Consider the following 20,034-nt stretch of genomic DNA (forward strand, 5'->3'; position numbering starts at 1 on the left):
AAAAAAAAAAAAAAAAGTCGCAAATTAACATTACATTACATTACATTACACTTCAGTCTGGTGGCGTATACAGGACTTCATCCTCTCAAACCCCACTCCTTGTGTTCATCTGCCTCCACTTTTGAGTGACACACCCACATCTTAACATCCAATCAACAGCCGATGCATAGAAATAAGCCCCGCCTCACATTTTTACTTTTCTGATAATCCATTACACTCGGATGTGCATCAGAAGAAGAAAAGATCTGTCGCTTTGTCCATTGCATCGCGACTTGAACATATTTCTAACCTTGCCCGTCTTTGCCAGGCTCTCCTCCCGACTCGCCGCTGGTTCAACACAGTGTTGGATGACGCTCATCTGGTGGTCAACTGCCAGCTGTCTCACCTCACAGACAGGGAGAAAGAGGGTCACCTCTTCTGCCAGGTACAGCACTGAACACGCGCTTCCTCTTTTTGTTCCTCTGTAGTTAGTCGCTTGGTCAAATTGTTGCATCCCTGCAAACAAGCACAGCAAACCTGGATTTTTATAGTTTTTAAATGGCAAACAATTTTTTTTGCATAAAATTCAGTAAATTTTTCCCCAAATTGTACAGCCTTTTCAACCACTGCTGCTAATTAGGATTTTTAAATTATTAATTAAACTCGGGGCTTAAAGTTCTCTGGCACCGTGCCGGATCTCCGGCGTGGGGCGTTTGGCTGCGGAAAAAAATAGTCCTACATTTAAAAAAAAAATCTTGATTGATATCACTTTCGAGATCATGAGTTCGCCTACCAATGGTATGAGAGGAGCACAGCTTTCACTCTCAACCAAACTAACATTACTAGCCAATCAGAATATTTTGCTCTTATGAACACGAGACGCGCATAATAGTATCCAATTGCAGAGTCGCAGCCCTGATGAACGGAGAAGCGCGACAAAAAGCTGCGAGGCGCAATGGTCAAAGATGTCCATCTAACGCATATTTACATAGAAAAACTCATTAAAAAGCAGCGGATCTTTGTAAACAGCTCAAGAGTAATCATGTCATCTCCATAAGAACGGTATGATTGCCAGAACAAATTTACCGGGATTTTTGAAAAAAAATTTTTGGGTTGAACTGTTCTTGAACAGTGTTGTAAATACAACTTAACCACTGATTTCTAGTTGTGTCCTCATTTGGAAGGCCAAACAAAGTAGTTTCGTTTTCACAACGTCACACACGGTGGGCTAGAGTGAGCGACAGCGGCGGGCGGGCTTGAGAACAGCGCGACCGGCGATCCACAGCGCTAAGTTGATGTATTTCCTCAGCGACCAGCACGGATCAGCTCTAGGCATGATGAAGTGGATATCGTCCTCTTTTGGAAGAGCCGTTTTAGGTAGGCGTGGTTGACTCTTAACTTTTATAAAGAATATCTCTTTGGATTTGAGACTTTAGTCTTTGCAACTTTACAGATCTTCTTCATGCACCAAGAGCTTGTAACACTCCAAAGAGAAAGGAAAAATTGAAATCGCATCATATGACCCCTTTAAGCCTATCAGGGAGATTCTTAGTCTTTTCATTGTTTAACTATTTCTGGGCAGTTTCAACAAATCAAGCTAAAGATGAAGAAAGAAGCTTTAGTCTTAAAGGATCTAAAAGACACTTTATAGCAACCTGTGTATGTTGCTTTAAGAGAGCAACCATATTCGAGTTGTTTTATTTTTTCTTTTCAATTTATTTTTAATCATTTATCATTTGATGATTTTATTATTCCGTTTAATTATTTATATATTCTTAATTAATTGATCAGTCATTTTATATGATTATATTTTGTATTATTTCCCTTTACTGTTTAAGCTGTTGTGTGTCGTGTTCTCTTTGCAAACAGGTTAAAGTTAAGAAAAGGTCTTCGTTTAAGGTTTTTAATGTCACTGTACATTGTTGTGAAGCAGTAATTTTCCATTGATATTGCTTGTGGTAATAACACTGGTTGGACTGAGCATCGAAATGAATGCAACTAAGATTCTGTATCATTTTACCATCGCTTCATCTCCTGCTTTCTGCTCCTCCTTGCTTCCCGTGCCTGCTGAGAGAAGACTGTTAATACAGCTTTGGGTGGTGAATCACTGATTTTGAGCACTGGACAAAACCTACTATTAACAGTTTTTGGATACCAGATATTTTCAGACAGGATTTGGCATCTGGGGTTGGATCCAATATCGCTGATGTGGAGACTCGATCTAAGATTTGTCGGCACTATCTGTCAATCTGTAGCCATTTCCTGCCTGTGCTCTTTTCCTTGTGTCAATAAGATTTAGTATTTCAGTGTTGCAAAACACTCCCTTTTTGAAATGCATACAGGATTTAATATAATTATTGATCAGCTTTAATTTTTGATTTAATAAAGTGATTCTCCTGGTTATCTGATTTTGGATTATCTTATTTACTGTCTGAATAGTTATAGCCTAGTTGGAAGTGTTTCAGATCACCATGTAATCAGTCTGCTCCTTTAACCTGGAGTGTGGCACAATCTGACGCGCACAGATCCTGACCCATCAGACCCATTAGCACTGACTGATTACACACCATTGTCACATGAAACTGCCTTTTGTCATGACAGGATTATGGCTGGATTGGATTACTGTTATATCCAAGGTTTCATTAACTAGCACTCGGTGTCCAGAAAACCTGGCCTTGTTTACAACATTTCAATGCAAGATTTTACACATGGCAAAGACCTGATATACTGTGGATATTTCATTGATATTATATATTAAATAACAAAATCAGAGGAACGGAATTGCAAGATGTAAACTGATAATTATGAGAATAAAGTAAGAATTATTATTATTAAGACTTCTGAGGAAAAAAGTCAGGATTATGAAATAAACTCAGAATTGCTAGAAAAAGTCTGAATTCTGTGCTTATATCTGGCAATTCTGACTTTTTTTTTTTGTTTGAACTCTGCGTTCATATTTTGCAATTCCTTTTATATACCGTGATTCTGACTTTTTTTTCAGGATTGTTAAAAACCTTGTCCAAAAAGTGAGATACAAAATGTCATTTAATTGCTTTGAACGGATTCAAAGATTCGAGTCACTATAAGATACATTAAAAGTCCCGCCACTAATGATCACACATTAAGTGTGAATAAAAGTGTATCTGATGAGAAGTAAATTATGTGTGAAAACTTATTGGAACTCGAACAGTAGAGCACAGCGCTAGCAACGGTCATGGGTTCGATTCCCAGGGAATGCATGAACTAAAAAAATGCGTACTTTGAATGCAATGTTAAAGTCAAAGAGTCTGTCAAATGCAGGCTGTATCAAGAATACTGAACTTAACTGAATACGACAAATGCCAACCTATTGTCCAAAGAAAAATCATTTAATTGAGCCGGTGCGTAAGGGACAATCAATGGTAACGAGATCATGTGAAGGCACGTGCTGACTTTCCTTGTGGCTTAGACAGAGATCATTTACCTGTCCTCACTATGGAATAGGTTCGCGAACAGCACAATGCACTATCTTACCCTTTGCTACGGTACACAAAAAGTGGGGGTTATTTGACATCACTTCATGCCAAAAGTCCAGAAGTATGGCACAGAGCCACTGTCAACAGGGAAGTGTAGATTTTATTACTGCATCCTAATCCTTTTAGCCTCCTAATTTCTCCCGACCGTGGTTTTGAGATGCTGGCTGGATGCATGATGGCTTAATCCCTCTTTAGAAGAGGTTACGCTTTGACCTCCTGCGTTACTCGCAGCGTCTCACCCATGGAGGAGCTACTGATACCCACAGATGCTGCGGAGGCGCCGCCCGAGCCTGCCGCCTTCTTCTCTCCGGCGGGACCTGCTAAAACCCCGCTGGAGAGAATGAAGGACTTCATGGCAAGCACGTTCTCGGTCGGTGTCAGAGAGTATGTGAAGGACTACATCAGGCGAAACGGGCTGCTGACGCTCTCGGTTCTAGCCGTGATCACAGGATGCGTCCTGGGCTTCATGCTGAGGGGTCTGGACCTCTCCACACAGGTAAGGCTAATTAAACTGGGATTTTAGAGAAATAAATGACTCTGGACATGTCAATGAAAATGCACAGAAGGAAGAAATTAAGCAAACACTTGCAAGTTGTAATTGTTGTAAAGTTGTTAGTGATGCATCTTCATGGATGCACCTCAAACATCGACCCAACGCATCTTTTTCTATATTTTATTATAGTTTTTTTTTTTTATCAAAAGGGGACAGAAAACGTGTCATCATAGTGCAACTCATACTGTGTGAAAAGAAAAAGTCACTTCTCAATTTCCATTCAATTTTTACTATTATAAATTCAAAGATAAAACTGAGAACAATATTGTTGGTTTTTGTTGTGATGAAATGAGGCGTGTTTGAACGTTAGGAAGTGCTTAAGGACATCTATGCTCAGTGATCTAATCCCAGACAGACAGCAGTTAAGCCGAGACAAATTTAGGTTGATGTGAGAGAAGGTCACCGCGCGTGACGCCTCACCCTGCTGAACTGCAAATGGCAACAGTTCGGGGAATTAGCTTAGAAAGGCTTCTCTCAGAAAGCAAATTCATCCTACCCAGTTACATAGTCGCAAGCATCAGTAGGATACTATTACATATACTTTAATACAATCATAATTTTAATAACATATACTTTTAAGAACAAATTAAATTCAAGAGGAGAAGTGTGCTATAGGGATTCACTGATGTATCGGCCAATAATCGGTATCAGTTGATAAAAGCAGTATCTAGTAAAGCATTAATGCGATCCCACTTTAAAAAAAGCGCAGGTTCTATTTGACTCTATGAATCACTCGTAGGCCTACCTCACGCCAGGTTTACCGCGGTTTTTACCCTTCACCAAAGGTTATTTGTTCGCCTCCCATCCAGTAATCACAGGTTGGTTGGTGCTTTGCCTCTTCAAGTAATTGCCTGAAATAAACACGAATGAACTTCAGAAGGTATATTGAAAAAAACAGTACAACTTGCTGAAATATACACTCTAAAAAATTCTGGGTTAAATACAACCCAGCGCTGGGTAAAATATGGACAAACCCAGCTATTGGGTTGTTTTGACCCAGCGGTTGGGTTACTACCCAGAAGGTTGGGTTAAACATTTCACTCAACCGCTGGGTCAAAACAACCCAATTGCTGGGTTTGTCCATATTTCACCCAGCGCTGGGTTGTATTTAACCCAGCATTTTTTTAGAGTGTATCAGCTCTCGTGTAATCATTCGATCAGTGTTTCCACAGCAGAAAGACGTCAATGAAACAGCTTTTGATAAATGTCACTTAACATGGCATTTACCTTGCAAGTCTTATCCAGTGTTCACTGTTGGTTATTAGATATAAAAATACTAGAGAGGGGTTTATGTAAAAACCTTATGTGAAACGGAGTAGTTTACAAACATTTGAGTGTGATTATTATATCTGAAAATTAATAGCAGTTGAATAGAATAGTTTGGGCTCTGATGTTAGTTTGTACATTTTAACCTTTAATTTTATATTAATGTACCAAATGAAAGGTTTTTTTTGTTCCTTAAGAAAACCAAACTATACTTATTGGCATCAGAATTCTGAATAATTGGCTCGGTATTGGTAGAGAAATTACTTGGTGGATGTAAATGCACACAGTAAATGCCATAAAATTGTGAAATGTTATTACAATTTAAAATCCTTCAGAAATCATGCTGATTTGCTGCTCAAGAAACATTTCTTCTTATTATTAAAACATTACCATTACTATTCAAATTTGTTCATAGAATCCTGAAAAAAAGTATTGCGGTTTCCACAAAAATATACACAGAAACTGTTACCACAAAAACTGTTTAGACACACACAAAAAAAAATATTCTCACAAAAACTGTTTTCAAAATTAATAAGAACCCTTGTTAATAATTGAGCACCAATAATGAATAATAAGTGTTCACCAAATCATATCAAATCAAATCAAGAGTCATTTTTGAAGGATCATTGTCTCATGATTTTCATCACAGGAATAAATTACATTTAAAATATATTATTATAGTTATTATTATTTTTTTTTACCGTTTTACATTTGATTAAATAAATGTAACATAAAAGAGTTCTTTCAGCAACATAAAAATGTTTAAAGGGATAGTTCACCCAAAAATGAAAATTTGATGTTTATCTGCTTACCCCCAGGGCATCCAAGATGTAGGTGACTTTGTTTCTTCAGTAGAACACAAACAAAGATTTTTAACTAAAACCGTTGCAGTCTGTCTGTCCAATCTCTCAAATGGACCATTGACACTCCTAATTTAGATTGTAGATAGAGTGTCAATGGTCCATTTGAGAGATAGGTGGCGGTAATGCACTTATAAGTCTGTGATCCGCCGTAAAGCAAGAAGAAGAAGAAGACAAAATCTTCGTTTGTGTTCTACTGAAGAAACAAAGTCACTTACATCTTGGATGCCCTGGGGGTAAGCAGATAAACATCAAATTTTCATTTTTGGGTGAACTATCCCTTTAACCTTTCCAAACTAAATATGACAAAATATAACACGTGGTAGAACTGGATGACGTTTAAGCCTGTGTTACCATTTTCTAAACATTAGCTCTTTTTGTTGTTGTTGTTGATGATGTTTTCATCTGAAAAGCTCTTTTTGTGTTTTTTTTTTTTGTAACCAGGCAAAAATCTATTTCTCCTTCCCTGGTGAGCTGCTCATGCGGATACTTAAAATGTTGATTCTTCCCCTAATTACCTCCAGGTGAAGATTTGACTCTCATCTTTATATACAAAAAAAACCAAAACATTTATCCTACATAAAGAGTGTGAAGATCTCAACTCTTACTGTCTGCCTGTAGTTTAATGTCTGGACTGTCGTCTATGGAGTCGAAGGCCTGCTGCAGGATGGGGGTGCTGACGGTCACTTACTACGTTTGGACCACATTCATCGCAGTAGTGGTTGGCATTGTACTCGTTCTCATCATCAAACCTGGCTATGGGACACACTTGGAGAGCAGCAGACTGGGAGGTGGACAAGTCATAACGTCTGCAGATGCCCTGCTGGATCTGGTCAGGTATGACTGTCCCAAAAATTTGTAGCAACAACACCCAGGTGAAAAAGAAATATATTTAAATTGTGCTTTTTCAGACATACTTACTATATTTAAATTATACTATACTAAGTGCATATTAAATGTATTATTTTGAAACAACTTTAAGTATATTAAGTGTATTTCAAGATATGTTTAAGTTGGCAAGTATATTTTTAATACATTTAATACTACGTCTTTTTCACTTGGGCACCCTTGTAGTTCCTGAACTAATATTCATATCAGCCAAGCAGATTTTAGGAGCAGACCTAGATATGGGGTTAAAGGCTCCTTATCAACCTATTTCCATCTGATTTTAAGGGTCATTAATGGTTTATGGTTCAATGGTTTCAGGACTGCTGATCCAGGAATATGTACTACTTGGAAAATAAATGGGAAAGTTCACCCAAACATGACAGTTCTATTCTCAAATTTTCACCTGTATGACTTTTTTTCTGTGACATAGAAAGAGAATGTTTTTCCATGCACTTACAAAGCACGGGGACCAGAGCATTCAGGATTCAAAAATTACACAAAAAAGCACAAAAGTATCCTAAAAGGAGTTCTAATGATTTGTGCATAGTATATATGCCTTCTGAAGCCATTTGATGGCTTTGTGTGAGGAACCCAATCAAATTCACCCTAGCTTTCCTTAGCATGTTCATGATTTGTGACTGTGAATTGTTCTTTGATCTTTTCAGTTAATCAGTTGATCCGGTTCATAAAATCAGTCTTAATGAACTTCAACAGTATGTTCTTCACACAAGCTACTGTATTGCTTCAGAAGAATATATTATGAGTTTGTGGTACATAAAACAAATATCACATGGACCAGTTTTAAGGTGTTTTTACACAGAAGAAAAAAATGCTGAATGGCATGAGGTTGAGCAAATGATTGTAGTATTTAAATTTTTTGGTGAACTTCCCATTTACTATCAGCTATTTATTACTAAAAACAATAAGCTTTTCAGGTAAATTTCTCCTCATTTTGATTGACGTTCATAAAAGACAGTAAATGATTCTCATGGACACTGTAACTGCCATTCATTGGAAGAGTTGCCCGTGTCTGGGGATTTTAGGCCATCCCATACAGTGCAATCCTATTAAAGCAGTGATTAGGGTATTTTTAGTAATCTGCACAAAGCGCCAAGTAAGAAGTGCAGGACCCTCCCACTCCCCTCTGCCCATAAACACAGCGAGTATTGTGCAGCTATACTTGATAATAGCTAACCTCAAGTGTTCAAGTCTGCAGGGTGTACGTCATGTCATATAAAGTATAAATGTGGTGTACTATATATTCATTAAAACACAATTAATGAATAGGCATCATATGCTTTAAATATGGCCAGTTGCTCTATACTTTTTTTCACTTATACTTAATTTCCATCCTCAGGAATATGATCCCCTCCAATCTCATTGAAGCCACATTTCAGCAGGTGAGTAAACAGACACCTTAAGATAACAGCTGTTAAGTGAGCTTAAAAATGTAATGTGTTTGTACTATGAGCATGAATAATACTAAAGTCCCTTCCAAGGCATGTCAGTTCACTTGGCAGCCATATTTAGAATGTTCAATTCTGTTGCTGATTTGAAGTCAGTCTATCTATCTATCCATCTATCAATCTATCTATACACAAATATTTTTACTGTTCTCATAGTGGACTCGATTACGTCATTTGCGGTGCTTCTTGGGAGTGGGTGGGGCTAAAGAACACTTTTGGTGATTGGTGGAATGTTCTGTACAGCATTATGGGTAATGTAGTTTTTCACCACAAATTCTGCTATTAGATATGATTATTTTAAAAACAAGTTAATTTGAATGGATGGCTTCAACAAAAGCATATGTAATCAATTAATAGCCTCAGAGCTTACAACAGGTCTGTCCTTAAAGATTTACCAGTTGTAGTTAAAAATCAATTTCTCTATAGAGTTTTTACTTTCGGAACCCAACTGATGCAACTCTATTGCACTGCACTTTCTCCCATTCATAATAATATGGGTAAACTATTATGTGGATAAATATACGCATCCTCAGACGATACCTCAAATCATGCAGCTGATTGTGGACTTCCACCTGGTGGACGATAAAATCCATTAGATTTGCACCAGGATATCATAGAGATTTGGGCTTTATGGACTTGGGCCAGTAAACAATTACCTAGCATCCACATAACAATGTACTAAAACACATTGAAATTCCCTTCATAACCACCTAGAATACTTACAACACAAGTTGTAACAAGGTTTGTACAAGCAAAGAAAACGTAAAACCTACTTATATATTTTGTTGTTTCAGTACAAGACAGACATTATTCCAATCATAAAAACACCAGTGAACACAGGACGCCCAAATTTGGTCTACCTGATGCCTGATGAAGACAATCCAAAGGGTCGGACAGTGCAGTTGGAACTAACGCCACCTCCAGACATCGAGTACAAGACCCGTCCAGGCAGCAGTCAGCAGATGAACGTACTCGGCATTGTTATTTTCTCAGCCACGATGGGTAAAACATCTGCCTTCACCTAATGAAGCATCTTTACTAAGTGAAATCACGATCAAATGTGCAACTATAATGAAGGGCTTTTCATTTAGGTCTCTTGCTTGGTAAAATGGGCGAACGGGGAGCTCCTCTGGTGAACGTTTGCCAGTGCATCAATGAGTGTGTGATGAAGATTATTAATGCGGCCGTATGGTACGAGAGAAAGCACTCATTCATACTCAGACATCTGGCAATCAAAACAATCATTCAGTTTTTGGTTTTTAAAGGAGCAGTTCCATACAAAGACTGTTTGTTGTTGAAATTAAGATCAGGAAGTTGTTTGTACACAATACTTGGCCAGGACTGGCCATTGAGAAGCTTGAGGGCTCAGATACTATTAGCTGAGGACCTGAGTGAAGGTTTCCAGCATGCAGCTGGCACGTGCTGTGCATAACGGCTGCCAGCGTGAAGGTGTGTTAAAGCCACGCTGTCGTTCGGCACATGCGGGGATTATGGATCACCTGCGCTTAAGAGCGGTCTCACACTTCTCCATGATGCTGGCTAGTATGGGGCTGTCACACACGTCACAAAATATTTAGGCCTAAATTTAAGATTTATCCCATTTGAATTGCATACAACATTCCCATCTATTTGGATTACACAGTTTTAATATTAACTAAGCAATGAAACGGGTATGATTTCTGCACTCAAAAAATCTTGACGTAACTAATTGCATCCATTTATGATCATATTTTCAAAACGCATTTATTCAAATTGCAAAAATAATTGAAATGATTCAGTTAAAAAGTATGAACATGGTTAAAATATGGCTAGCTATGGAACAAGCAATATTCAGTTGTATGAGAAATGTATTGCTGATAAATATTTATACCTGGTTATTGTGTATTTAAAATACATTTATTAGTAGGTACCATTACAGAAATCTTAACTGTTTCACGTATGACTGACTGACAGATGTATTAGTTAGGTTAACATTGTGTAACCTAAACAGATGGCAATTTTTATATGCAATGTAAAGCTTATATTTAGGCCTAAATATTCAGAGCACACAATTTCTATATTTGACTCCAAATCATTGACTGAAATCAAAATGAACCCTATTTATTCCCTTAAAGGGTTAGTTCACCCAAAAAATGAAAATTAGCCCATGATTTACTCACCTCAAGGCATCCTAGGTGACGTTCATTCTGGGCGGATGACGCAGGACGTCACCAGGAGACTGGTTTTCCTTTGCTAAAGTAAGGAAACTTTGCTTCCTTTGCTCCTGTAAACAAACGTTGGTTTTCGCGCGATACGTCATACGTCATCCTCCTGGAGCTGCTTCCACGTACGACAGTTAGCGCAAGCTACAGAAAAGTGGTTATAACGTTTTAAATATGGATATGTTTCTTACAAGAACGCATCGATTCGCTACAGGACGCCTTTGTTCACCCCCCTGCGCTTAATTTCACTTCTTTTGGACTGATGAACTGTAACACCCGCTGAGTGCCATTCTAAAGCTTGGAAGATCAAAGACATTTTTTTATATAACTGACTGGATTCGTCTGAAAGAAGAAAGTCATATACACCTAGGATGCCTTGAGGGTGAGAAATTCATGGGCTAATTTTAATTTTTGGGTGAACTAACCCTTTAATACATATACTTTCTTAATGTGAACAATTCAACACTGCATGTTATTCAAAGAACAAAATGTTTAGTAATAAAAACTAAATTATAATAATGATAATAAATCACTGTTTTAAGTAATACCTTTTTTCAAGTCTCAGTGGACAAACAGTACCCTCGTGCATTTTTTTTGCATAGAATTTTCTCTACTCGAAATGCATCACATTAAAGAAGTAAAATAAGTTGAGTTTTCATGTTGAGTATAATAGTTAGTCATAGTTTATCCAAAAATGTAAATTCTGTAATTTACTTTTACGTTGACCCAAATCTGTTTGACTTTCTACAGAACAGAAAAGATATTTTGAAGAATCATTGAACCATACGATAAATGTCCATCGAATCAAAGTGTTCCTCAAAAAAAAAAAACAGATTTGGAATGACATGAGGGTCTGTAAATTATGACAAAGTGGCAAATTAATGACAGGACAGCAATTTTTCATGTTGACTGTTGAAGATAAAGTCATCACATTTTGAGAATCATATGAGTAATTCCTACCAGCTTCTCTGTATTTTTCAACAGGTATTTTCCTTTTGGGATCATCTTCCTTGTGGCTGGCAAAATCCTGGACATGAGTGATCCCTCCACACTTGGGAAGAAGCTGGGCTGGTACGGGATGACGGTCATGGCAGGCCTGTTTGTGCACGGCCTCATCTTGCTTCCATTCTTCTATTTCATTCTGACACGGAAAAATCCTTTCACATACATCAGAGGGCTTCTGCAAGCCATGGTCATCGCTCTCGCCACATCATCCAGGTATGAAGAACTAGGGCCCTATGAAATCAGTTAAATTTTTCCCCCCAAATTTCAAATTTCATTTTTTAATTTTTCTGGAATCTGTTTTTTTTTTCCAGTTTAAATTTTTTTTAATGGTTATATTACTTTTTTAATCCAAAAGAATGTCTAATCAATATAAATCATGAAACTTACACAATTTAACAGCAATTTATTAAAAGTGTAACAAAAAAAATAAATTTTTAATGCCCTATGAAATGTTTTATTTTTCTTCTCAAATTCAGTTTTATTTTACCAAACTCTGTGTTTTCCATTACTTTTCTGGATTCAATTTTACTGGTTTCATTAAATATTAATAATCAAAAGCATCTTCAATGAATTGATTTTATAAAAAAATAGTAATGTATTATTATTTATTTTATTTTATTTTATTTTTTTGAAATACTGTGTATTTACATTTTTCTGCTAAGTAAATTCTGGTAACTATTCCTTGAAAAAATAATGTTTTGATGATAATTTTATGAGTAGTAGTAGTACTATCATTACATTAAGTGATGTCTGTCACAGTTTCTTCAAGTTAACCCCCGCTTTTATTTTGACGGGTTGCTGTGAAGACTTTTAAGTTTCTGTTTGTAGCGATATGACGATGTTTTTCTCAAATGAAACGGTAAAATGCTCCTGAAGTGACTCTCAGAGCAGTTCTAGAGATCATGTTCATGTACTCATATATTGAGGCGGCAGAGGCTGGAAACACCGCGAGCATCACATGCACTTCAGAATGTGTGTAGTAAATGAAATTAAATGCTTCTGCGCCATTCACACAGAGACACGCAGAACATGCAGGATTCATATTTAAATAGTCTTTTTGTGGCTTAATATTCACAGACACTAGTCCATTTCACGTTTTGATTTGTGTGCTGAACCTACTTTTGGTTTATCCATCCAAAATTGAGCAAATTCCAAGACATTCCACATTATACAGTAAAGGATTCTGCGATTCGGTCTGCATTTTCCACATCGTGGAAACCACAGGGCCTTAGATGAACTCCAAAAAAAAGAAACAAATGTGTATGTGGCTTGTCCTAACTCCATTAAATGAAGTAGAAACGTGAGTTGACCTCATGACCTTGTAAACGTGAGATATTCTCTCTTTTTCACAGTTCAGCAACGCTGCCCATTACAATGAAATGTTTGCTGGAGAACTGCCGAGTGGACAGACAGATTGCCCGGTTTGTGCTGCCAGTGGGAGCCACCATTAACATGGATGGAACGGCGCTGTATGAAGCAGTCGCTGCTATTTTCATTGCCCAGGTCAATGAGTACGAACTGGATTTCGGACAGTTGGTCACAATCAGGTACTTGCAGACAGACAAAGACGTAACCAAATATAGTCAGGTTTAGTGTTACTATAACAATTACAGAATCAAGAAGTTGCCCTCTAAATAAATCTCCTTATTTTACAGATTTTTTTAATCAATTGTTTTCATATTTAATAATTCTTAAATGTCATTTCAGCAAATGTTATGCATGCATTTTTAACTATCTTTCAAATAAATAATGTGATATCATAATAGAAACTAGATCAACTCATCTAGCATGATCAGTTCTATCAGGAATCAATAAAATCAGAATAATCTTACTGTTCTGATTTCCTCCAGTATAACAGCGACCGCTGCCAGCATAGGTGCTGCTGGAATCCCTCAGGCAGGCCTTGTAACAATGGTGATAGTGCTGACATCCGTTGGATTGCCAGCGGATGACATCACGCTGATTGTGGCCATTGATTGGATCTTGTAAGTTGACATAACTGCCATTTTTATCTGCTGGAAAAGAAAAAAAAAACAGTACAGTTCTTAATAGCTGTAATCGATAAATCATCTAAATTAATAAATAGTAAATGTTAACAAGAGTAAATACTAAAAGAATGCATGAGGGAAATAGTGATAACAGAATCAAGAATAAAGTCTTCTACTCCTTCTGGTTTAAAGAGATCGCTTTCGAACAATGATCAACGTGCTAGGAGACGCTCTGGCAGCTGGAATCATTGGTCACTTGTGTCAAAAAGACTTCCCACCTGACAGAGCGGTAAGCTAACATTCGTTTTCTGTTTATAGTATTTGGGTCAATGACATGCCACTCATTTTCTTTCTCTTCTGTATCTATGAATTTATTTAAAAATACATTCAAAACAAAGTTCATACGTATAACCTTTCTGTAGCTTAAACCAGTGGTTCCCAACCCTGGTCCTGGAGGCACCCCAACACTGCTCATTTTGCATGTCTCCTTTCTCTGACACACCAATTTCAGGTCTTGGAGTCTCTACTAATGAGCTGATGACCTGAATCAGGTGTACGCTTGAGGAATTCAGCCAATCACAACGCACTGGATAACTGGCCAATCACAGCACACCTCGCTTTTTTAGGCGAGGCATAGAGGAGAAACAATAATGTACAGTATGTGGAAAATAATGTTTTTTGAACCTTAAACCGCATAAACCCATTTCATTACACCAAATACACAAAATAATGTTATTTTTAGCAGCATCATATGACTCCTTTAAGTAGACATGCAAAACGTGCAGTGTTGGGGTGTCTCCAGGACCAGGGTTGGGAACCACTGGCTTAAACAGTAGAGCACGGTGCTCACAACGCCAAGATCATAGGTTGGATTCCCAGGGTTTAAATGTAAATGTAATGACTTGCTGAGCATGTTTGTAATGATGTATGCTTTTAATTTCTGAATTAATATTTATTTTGATATTTTAAGGGGACATAAAGTGAAGAAAATATCTGTCCTAATATCATAATAAAGAAAAAAAATGAACTTCTTGAAAAAAATAGAATAAAAAATCGACTTATTTTGTATTTTGACAAAATTCTTTCTGGGAAAACTATTTGAACAAAACTGGAGCACAAAACCAGTCATAAGTAGCACTGGTATATTTGTAGCAATAGCCAACAAGACATTTTATGGGTCAAAATTATCTTTTTTTTTTTCTTTTATGCCAAAAATCATTAGGATATTAAGTAAAGATCATGTTCCATGAAGATATTTTGTAAATTTCCTAACATAAGTAAATTTTTTGATTAGTAATATGCATGGCTAAAAACTTCATTTAAAGGCGATTTTCTCAATATTTAGATTTTTTTGCATGAGTGCATAAAGAACAGTAAATGACTCCAGATTCTTAAAATATTAGATCAAGAAAGCGCGAGATTTTCATGTTGCCCCTAAAACCTTAATGAATTATTTCTGTTTATAAAAAAATACTCTTAAACTTGAAAATTATTTTGTCAGGCGAAAGCAAATGGAGCTGCACAGGACGGCCAGACGGCTCAAAACATGGAGAATGTGCCTTTAACTGAAGTACCGCTGCTGGCCGGGAAAGACTGTATATTTGAGGTGGTTGGGGACACCGTTTTTGAACGACCCACAGTCTACTACAATATATGTCAGGTCTGAGTCACCAGACGATTGCCTTACATCCACGAACCTCCTTTCTACCACTGTGCCATAAAGAAGTACTGAACAAACACTTTATCTGGTTCTTCTATTTCTGCTTTTAAAACGGACTAATATTGGCTGTTTTGTACAGCTGAATACATTTAGGCAGCGTTCCTTTCCCTATTCAAGGGAAATACTTCTATTTACAAGGACAAGCCAAAAATAGGTTTTTTTTTTCTTCCCCTCTGCTTTTGTCGCCTCTGATGCTGGAGGTACAGCAGTTATTGCATGCTGGCATGCATTCAGGAGTTTTGCCATTCCGGTTCAGGCTGATGTTACGGTCAAAACATGATCCAGATCTGCAGTGACCTCATTCAACAACTTCCTGAAGGGAATGGGGAAGGAACCTGAGTGGCATGTTAAAATGCACAGTCGAAAGCCAATTATCTGGCATCACGTGCAACTACACGAGTGACTGATTTGCAAATATTTCTTTTTTTTTTTTTTTACATTGTATTTTTGTGTAATGAATATGTTCATAATGAAAATAAAAAAAAAATACAAAAATGGATGTAATGCAGGGCTGTCCAAACTCGGTCCTGGAGGGCCGGTGTCCTGCAGAGTTTAGCTCCAACTTGCCTCAACACACCTGACTGGAAGTTTCTATGCCTAGTAAGAGCTTGATTAGCTGGTTCAGGTGTGTTTAATTAGGGTTGGAGCTAAACTCTGCAGGACACCGGCCCTCCAGGAACAAGTTTGGACAGCCCTGATGTAATGTGTTTGCGCGGTGATGTTATGAGAAACGCCATGAACATGAGGACAGATGGTTAACATCGGATTTGGTTTCGGAGAAAACAAGCAGAGCTTATGCCTAATTAGATAGAGCTGCTTGCTTCAGGTTTAAGAGCTCAGGATGATCAGCCCAAAGAACATTAATGACAAATTAGCCATTCGGAGGTTCTGACCAACGAAACTAATTCAGCGGTGACAAAACAGACACATGACCATGTTCCAAAGCACAGCTGACTTAATTACAGCCTTTATACATCTGTATACTTTTTGTATGAAGTTTGTTTCACAGTATCTCAGGGCTTCTGCAGTTTTTAAATGTATGTTTAAGAGACCTTTTTAAGACCAAGTAAAGAAAATGAATGGGAACATAAAACATTACTATGTTCTGTAAATGTCTTAGGAGGAGACTATATGCAATACATTGCATTTTGAAAATACAGTACACCTTCCAACAGATCTCCATTGCTTTTTGCTTAAATATGAAAATAACTTTACTGTAGCTTCTGATCACACTGCAAAAAGTGATGTTCATCCTTAGCATTTTTGTCTTGGGTTTCCAATGCAAATGTCAAAAGATTCTTAAATCATGACGTATTATGAAGCAAAATGCACAAGTTTTGTTTTATGAGAAACTGATCAAAATGAAGTGTTTATGAACAAAACAAGAACAAATATCTGCCAATGGGCTCAGTAAAATCAACTTAATTCAAAATAAAAACAAGTTTTTGTACCCCACTGACAGACATTTGTTCTTGATTTAAGTATGAACTCAAATTTGCAGAAAACAATACTGCATATATTTAATTTGCATCTCAAGTAACTATATGCTAATTCAAGGATGTTTAGATGTATGTATTGGAAAACGACAAAATACTGAGGAAAATTTTGTTTGCTGTGCAAAAACACTTCCAAAATGTAATGCCACTAATTTTATGATTTTAAGACTTTGTGCTCTGATTTGACCTTTTCAAGTTGTGAAAGGGTGAATTAGAACTTTTGAGACCCACAGAAACCCTGTATTTTCACAAGCAAAAGAAAAAAAGGGGTGCTTAATAACAGCTTTTAACAGCTATTACAAAAGCAGTTACAGTATAATTATAATTTAAAGAGGAGTTTTGAATTGGATGTTTTAAACCAACATCCCAGCTTTTGTCACCTCCCTTTTTTCACCTAAATCTACTTTTTACATTTAAAATTACATTTTAATTTTAATGTTTCTATTTTTTCTGTGGGGAAAATGAGGCTTGTCCTCATAAGCTACTGAAAAGCGCACTAAATTCCTAAAAATAAAATTTTTTATACTCCACAAGTTTGTTAATTTAGTTTAAGTCTGTCTCCTCTCTGTTCAACTAAAACATGACAACTCCTCATAATATAAAACATGTAATGTAGTGTGGAAAGTTTGTCAAATATAATCAGCAAATAAAAGCAGATTAATTTGTCAACATTTACCCATTATGAACACACAAACATTAAGCTAACTGGGGCAGTCTTTTTTACCATTAACTAGAAACATTTAGAATAATAATGAAAGTAACAAAACATTTTTACGGCAAAACAATGGCATTTATTTGAATGAAACATGGAACATCCTGCTACAGGACCTCAAGTCACACTACCACTAAAGACCCGAAGCATGATGTGTACAATTACTGAAATCAATCCTACCAAATGAACATGCAAACAAGTATAGTGCTGGTCTGCAAACCAGATGTGTACTAGTACTGTGTGAGAACAATTAAATACAATTCTTCACCTTTGTGTGGCTTTACATGACCTGACGTCTCAAAAAGCAGATTGAAATTTCACAAGTTCACATTAAAATGTACAAAGCTGCATTTAGGATTGACTAAGTAGAGAGTAAAACACTACATTAAAATGCCTTATTACTGTTAATTCGGCAAGCAAATGTGTAACTGAAAACTGATCTAACCAAATCTAGACTGACAGCTTGCAGCCAAGTGCCTACAACCCTGCTTCCAATTTATCCACGCTGTGAGTGAATTCAATGCTGGTTAAAAAAAATCATGTAAAACCAAATGATAAAAAATGGCTTCTTTCAACCATCTTCCAAATAAAACCAGACAAGAAAAGAAATATGTGGTTAAATGCAAAACAAACTTTAATATCAAATGAAAAAAAAAAAACTGATTAAAAAAAATAAAAAGCAAACTGCAGTGGGGAAATAAAAACAAAAAAAACAAACAAAACAATGACAATACTTGCGGTTTTAGATTTTAATTTCCAAATAGGAAAACTAAAACACTTAAAGGCATACACTTTACACTCCAAGTTCTTTGGTCCGTCCAACGTTCTTTTACCTTACAGATGGGTGAGCTGGAGCACTGACGAATCGGACTAGTCACTATTTACAAAGGTCTAGAAGAGGTGGGGATGTGTAGTTTTTACTGACAATAAAGCTAAAAGCTTTCACATTATAATACAGCGATGGTGAACTCCGGTCCTGGAGAGCCGCAGCCCTGCAGAGTTCAGCTCCAACCCGAATTAAAACTCACCTGCCTGTAGCTTCCTAGTAACACTTCAGACCTTGATTAGCTTGTTCAGGTGTGTTTGATTAGGGTTGAAGCAAAACTCTGCAGGGCTGCGGCTCTCCAGGACTGACGTTCACCACCCCTATTATAATATAATGAAGAAAATGGGACCATTAAGTCCAGTGTGAAAAAGGGAAAGAGCAACAGTGTTTGCGCAAAAAAAAAAAAAAAAAAAAAAAGACTTTCCGATTTATATCTGAAATTTTTTCATTGTCCAGGGTTTTACAAATGCCAGGCATCAGGGACAAAACCAGTAATGCAACATTCTAGATTTTGCTCAACCCCAGAGAGCACAAGCTTGTTTCACCCCAACACAGATGTATGAATTATGTTTATGTAGACAGTCAACAATAACTGAAATCTTTAGAACAAACAGCAATTAACTTTCAGATTATTTTATGATAAAAAAAAAAAAAATAGTCCCTTTACTTGTGAGACTTGCTGGTTTTGAACGACACTTGCAGGACTCTGTCTCCCATGCGGTATCCATTCAGGCTGGCGATGGCCATTGCGGCCTCTTCATAATTTGTCATGGTAACAAACCCAAACCCTTTGCATTTGTTGGTGTTAAAGTCACGGATGACCTTGACGTTGGTGACAGCACCGAACGGACCAAACATCTGCCACAGGAAGCCTTCGTCGGCATCCTGACCCAAGTTGTAGATGAAGATACACCATCCAGAGGAAGAGCTGCCGGACACGTTCACCCCGGAGGCGCCGCTCATGTGGTCAACACTCATGGGTGAAAACCTGCCAGAGCAAGAGATCAATCAGTCAAGTCACCTTCATTTCTATAACCAGGGGTTAAAGCAAAAAAGAAAAAAAAAATCCTGAGCCTGAACTTTTTCCCAGGGGTGGTGCAGCACATGCAAAGCATGCAATGACTGTGGCAACTTTAACATTTGAAAGGATACTATGGCAAAGTTATTACTTTCTTTATTTAAACTGATTTTTTTTTTTTCATGAATATATGGTTGACCTGAAGAATGAAAGCTATACCATACACTTGGAAAATTATGAGCTATATCACCGCTTATCAACACTAGGGGTGTGACAATAAACCACGAGATGAGAAAATACAGATACTTTGTTCACTAGAACGAGACAATATTTTAATACTATTTTAAAGAAATCACAATGACAAATTTCACAGAATTTCAATGACAAAATATTTGTCTTTTAATTACAAAAAGTAAAACAATGCAGTTGTATTTAGAAATATTTTAACTAATCTAAGGCTGTAACTAATGATTATTTTGGTAATCAAGTAATCTACTGATTATTTTGACAACCGAGTAATCTGATATTTTTTAGTAACAAA

The 20,034-nt window shown here is 36.9% G+C and overlaps 2 protein-coding genes across 5 annotated transcripts in view; one reads left to right on the forward strand and one right to left on the reverse strand.

Annotated features, from left to right (window-relative positions):
* Positions 1-3,625: 3,625 nt before the first annotated feature.
* On the forward strand, positions 3,626-15,591 carry slc1a8a (solute carrier family 1 member 8a). The gene is made up of 11 exons (XM_016570048.1): positions 3,626-3,990; positions 6,618-6,697; positions 6,795-7,010; positions 8,419-8,461; positions 9,322-9,529; positions 9,619-9,718; positions 11,692-11,946; positions 13,086-13,280; positions 13,584-13,718; positions 13,914-14,010; positions 15,223-15,591. Exons 1-11 carry the CDS (start codon positions 3,736-3,738, stop codon positions 15,385-15,387), a joined length of 1,749 nt encoding a protein of 582 aa, XP_016425534.1. The 5' UTR covers positions 3,626-3,735; the 3' UTR covers positions 15,388-15,591.
* Positions 15,592-18,745: 3,154 nt separating this feature from the next.
* LOC107753806 (ELAV-like protein 1) overlaps positions 18,746-20,034 on the reverse strand; it is a 7,351-nt gene continuing 6,062 nt past the window's right edge. For all 4 annotated transcript variants that reach the window (XM_016570053.1, XM_016570051.1, XM_016570050.1 and 1 more), the window contains one exon: positions 18,746-19,463. In XM_016570053.1, coding sequence (XP_016425539.1) covers positions 19,139-19,463 — 325 coding nt within the window. In that variant the 3' untranslated portion in view covers positions 18,746-19,138. The remainder of the gene's footprint in view (positions 19,464-20,034) is intronic.

This window comes from Sinocyclocheilus rhinocerous, unplaced genomic scaffold (assembly GCF_001515625.1).
Source record: "Sinocyclocheilus rhinocerous isolate Xijiao unplaced genomic scaffold, SAMN03320098_v1.1 scaffold711, whole genome shotgun sequence".
In the NCBI taxonomy this organism is placed as follows: domain Eukaryota; kingdom Metazoa; phylum Chordata; class Actinopteri; order Cypriniformes; family Cyprinidae; genus Sinocyclocheilus; species Sinocyclocheilus rhinocerous.

Coding starts and splice junctions, on each gene's coding strand:
- slc1a8a (XM_016570048.1), top strand. CDS start 3,736: ATGGAGGAGCTACTGATACCCACAGATGCTGCGGAGGCGCCGCCCGAG. Junction 3,991..6,617: donor GTCTGGACCTCTCCACACAG/GTAAGGCTAATT, acceptor TTTTGTAACCAG/GCAAAAATCTATTTCTCCTT. Junction 6,698..6,794: donor CTTCCCCTAATTACCTCCAG/GTGAAGATTTGA, acceptor GTCTGCCTGTAG/TTTAATGTCTGGACTGTCGT.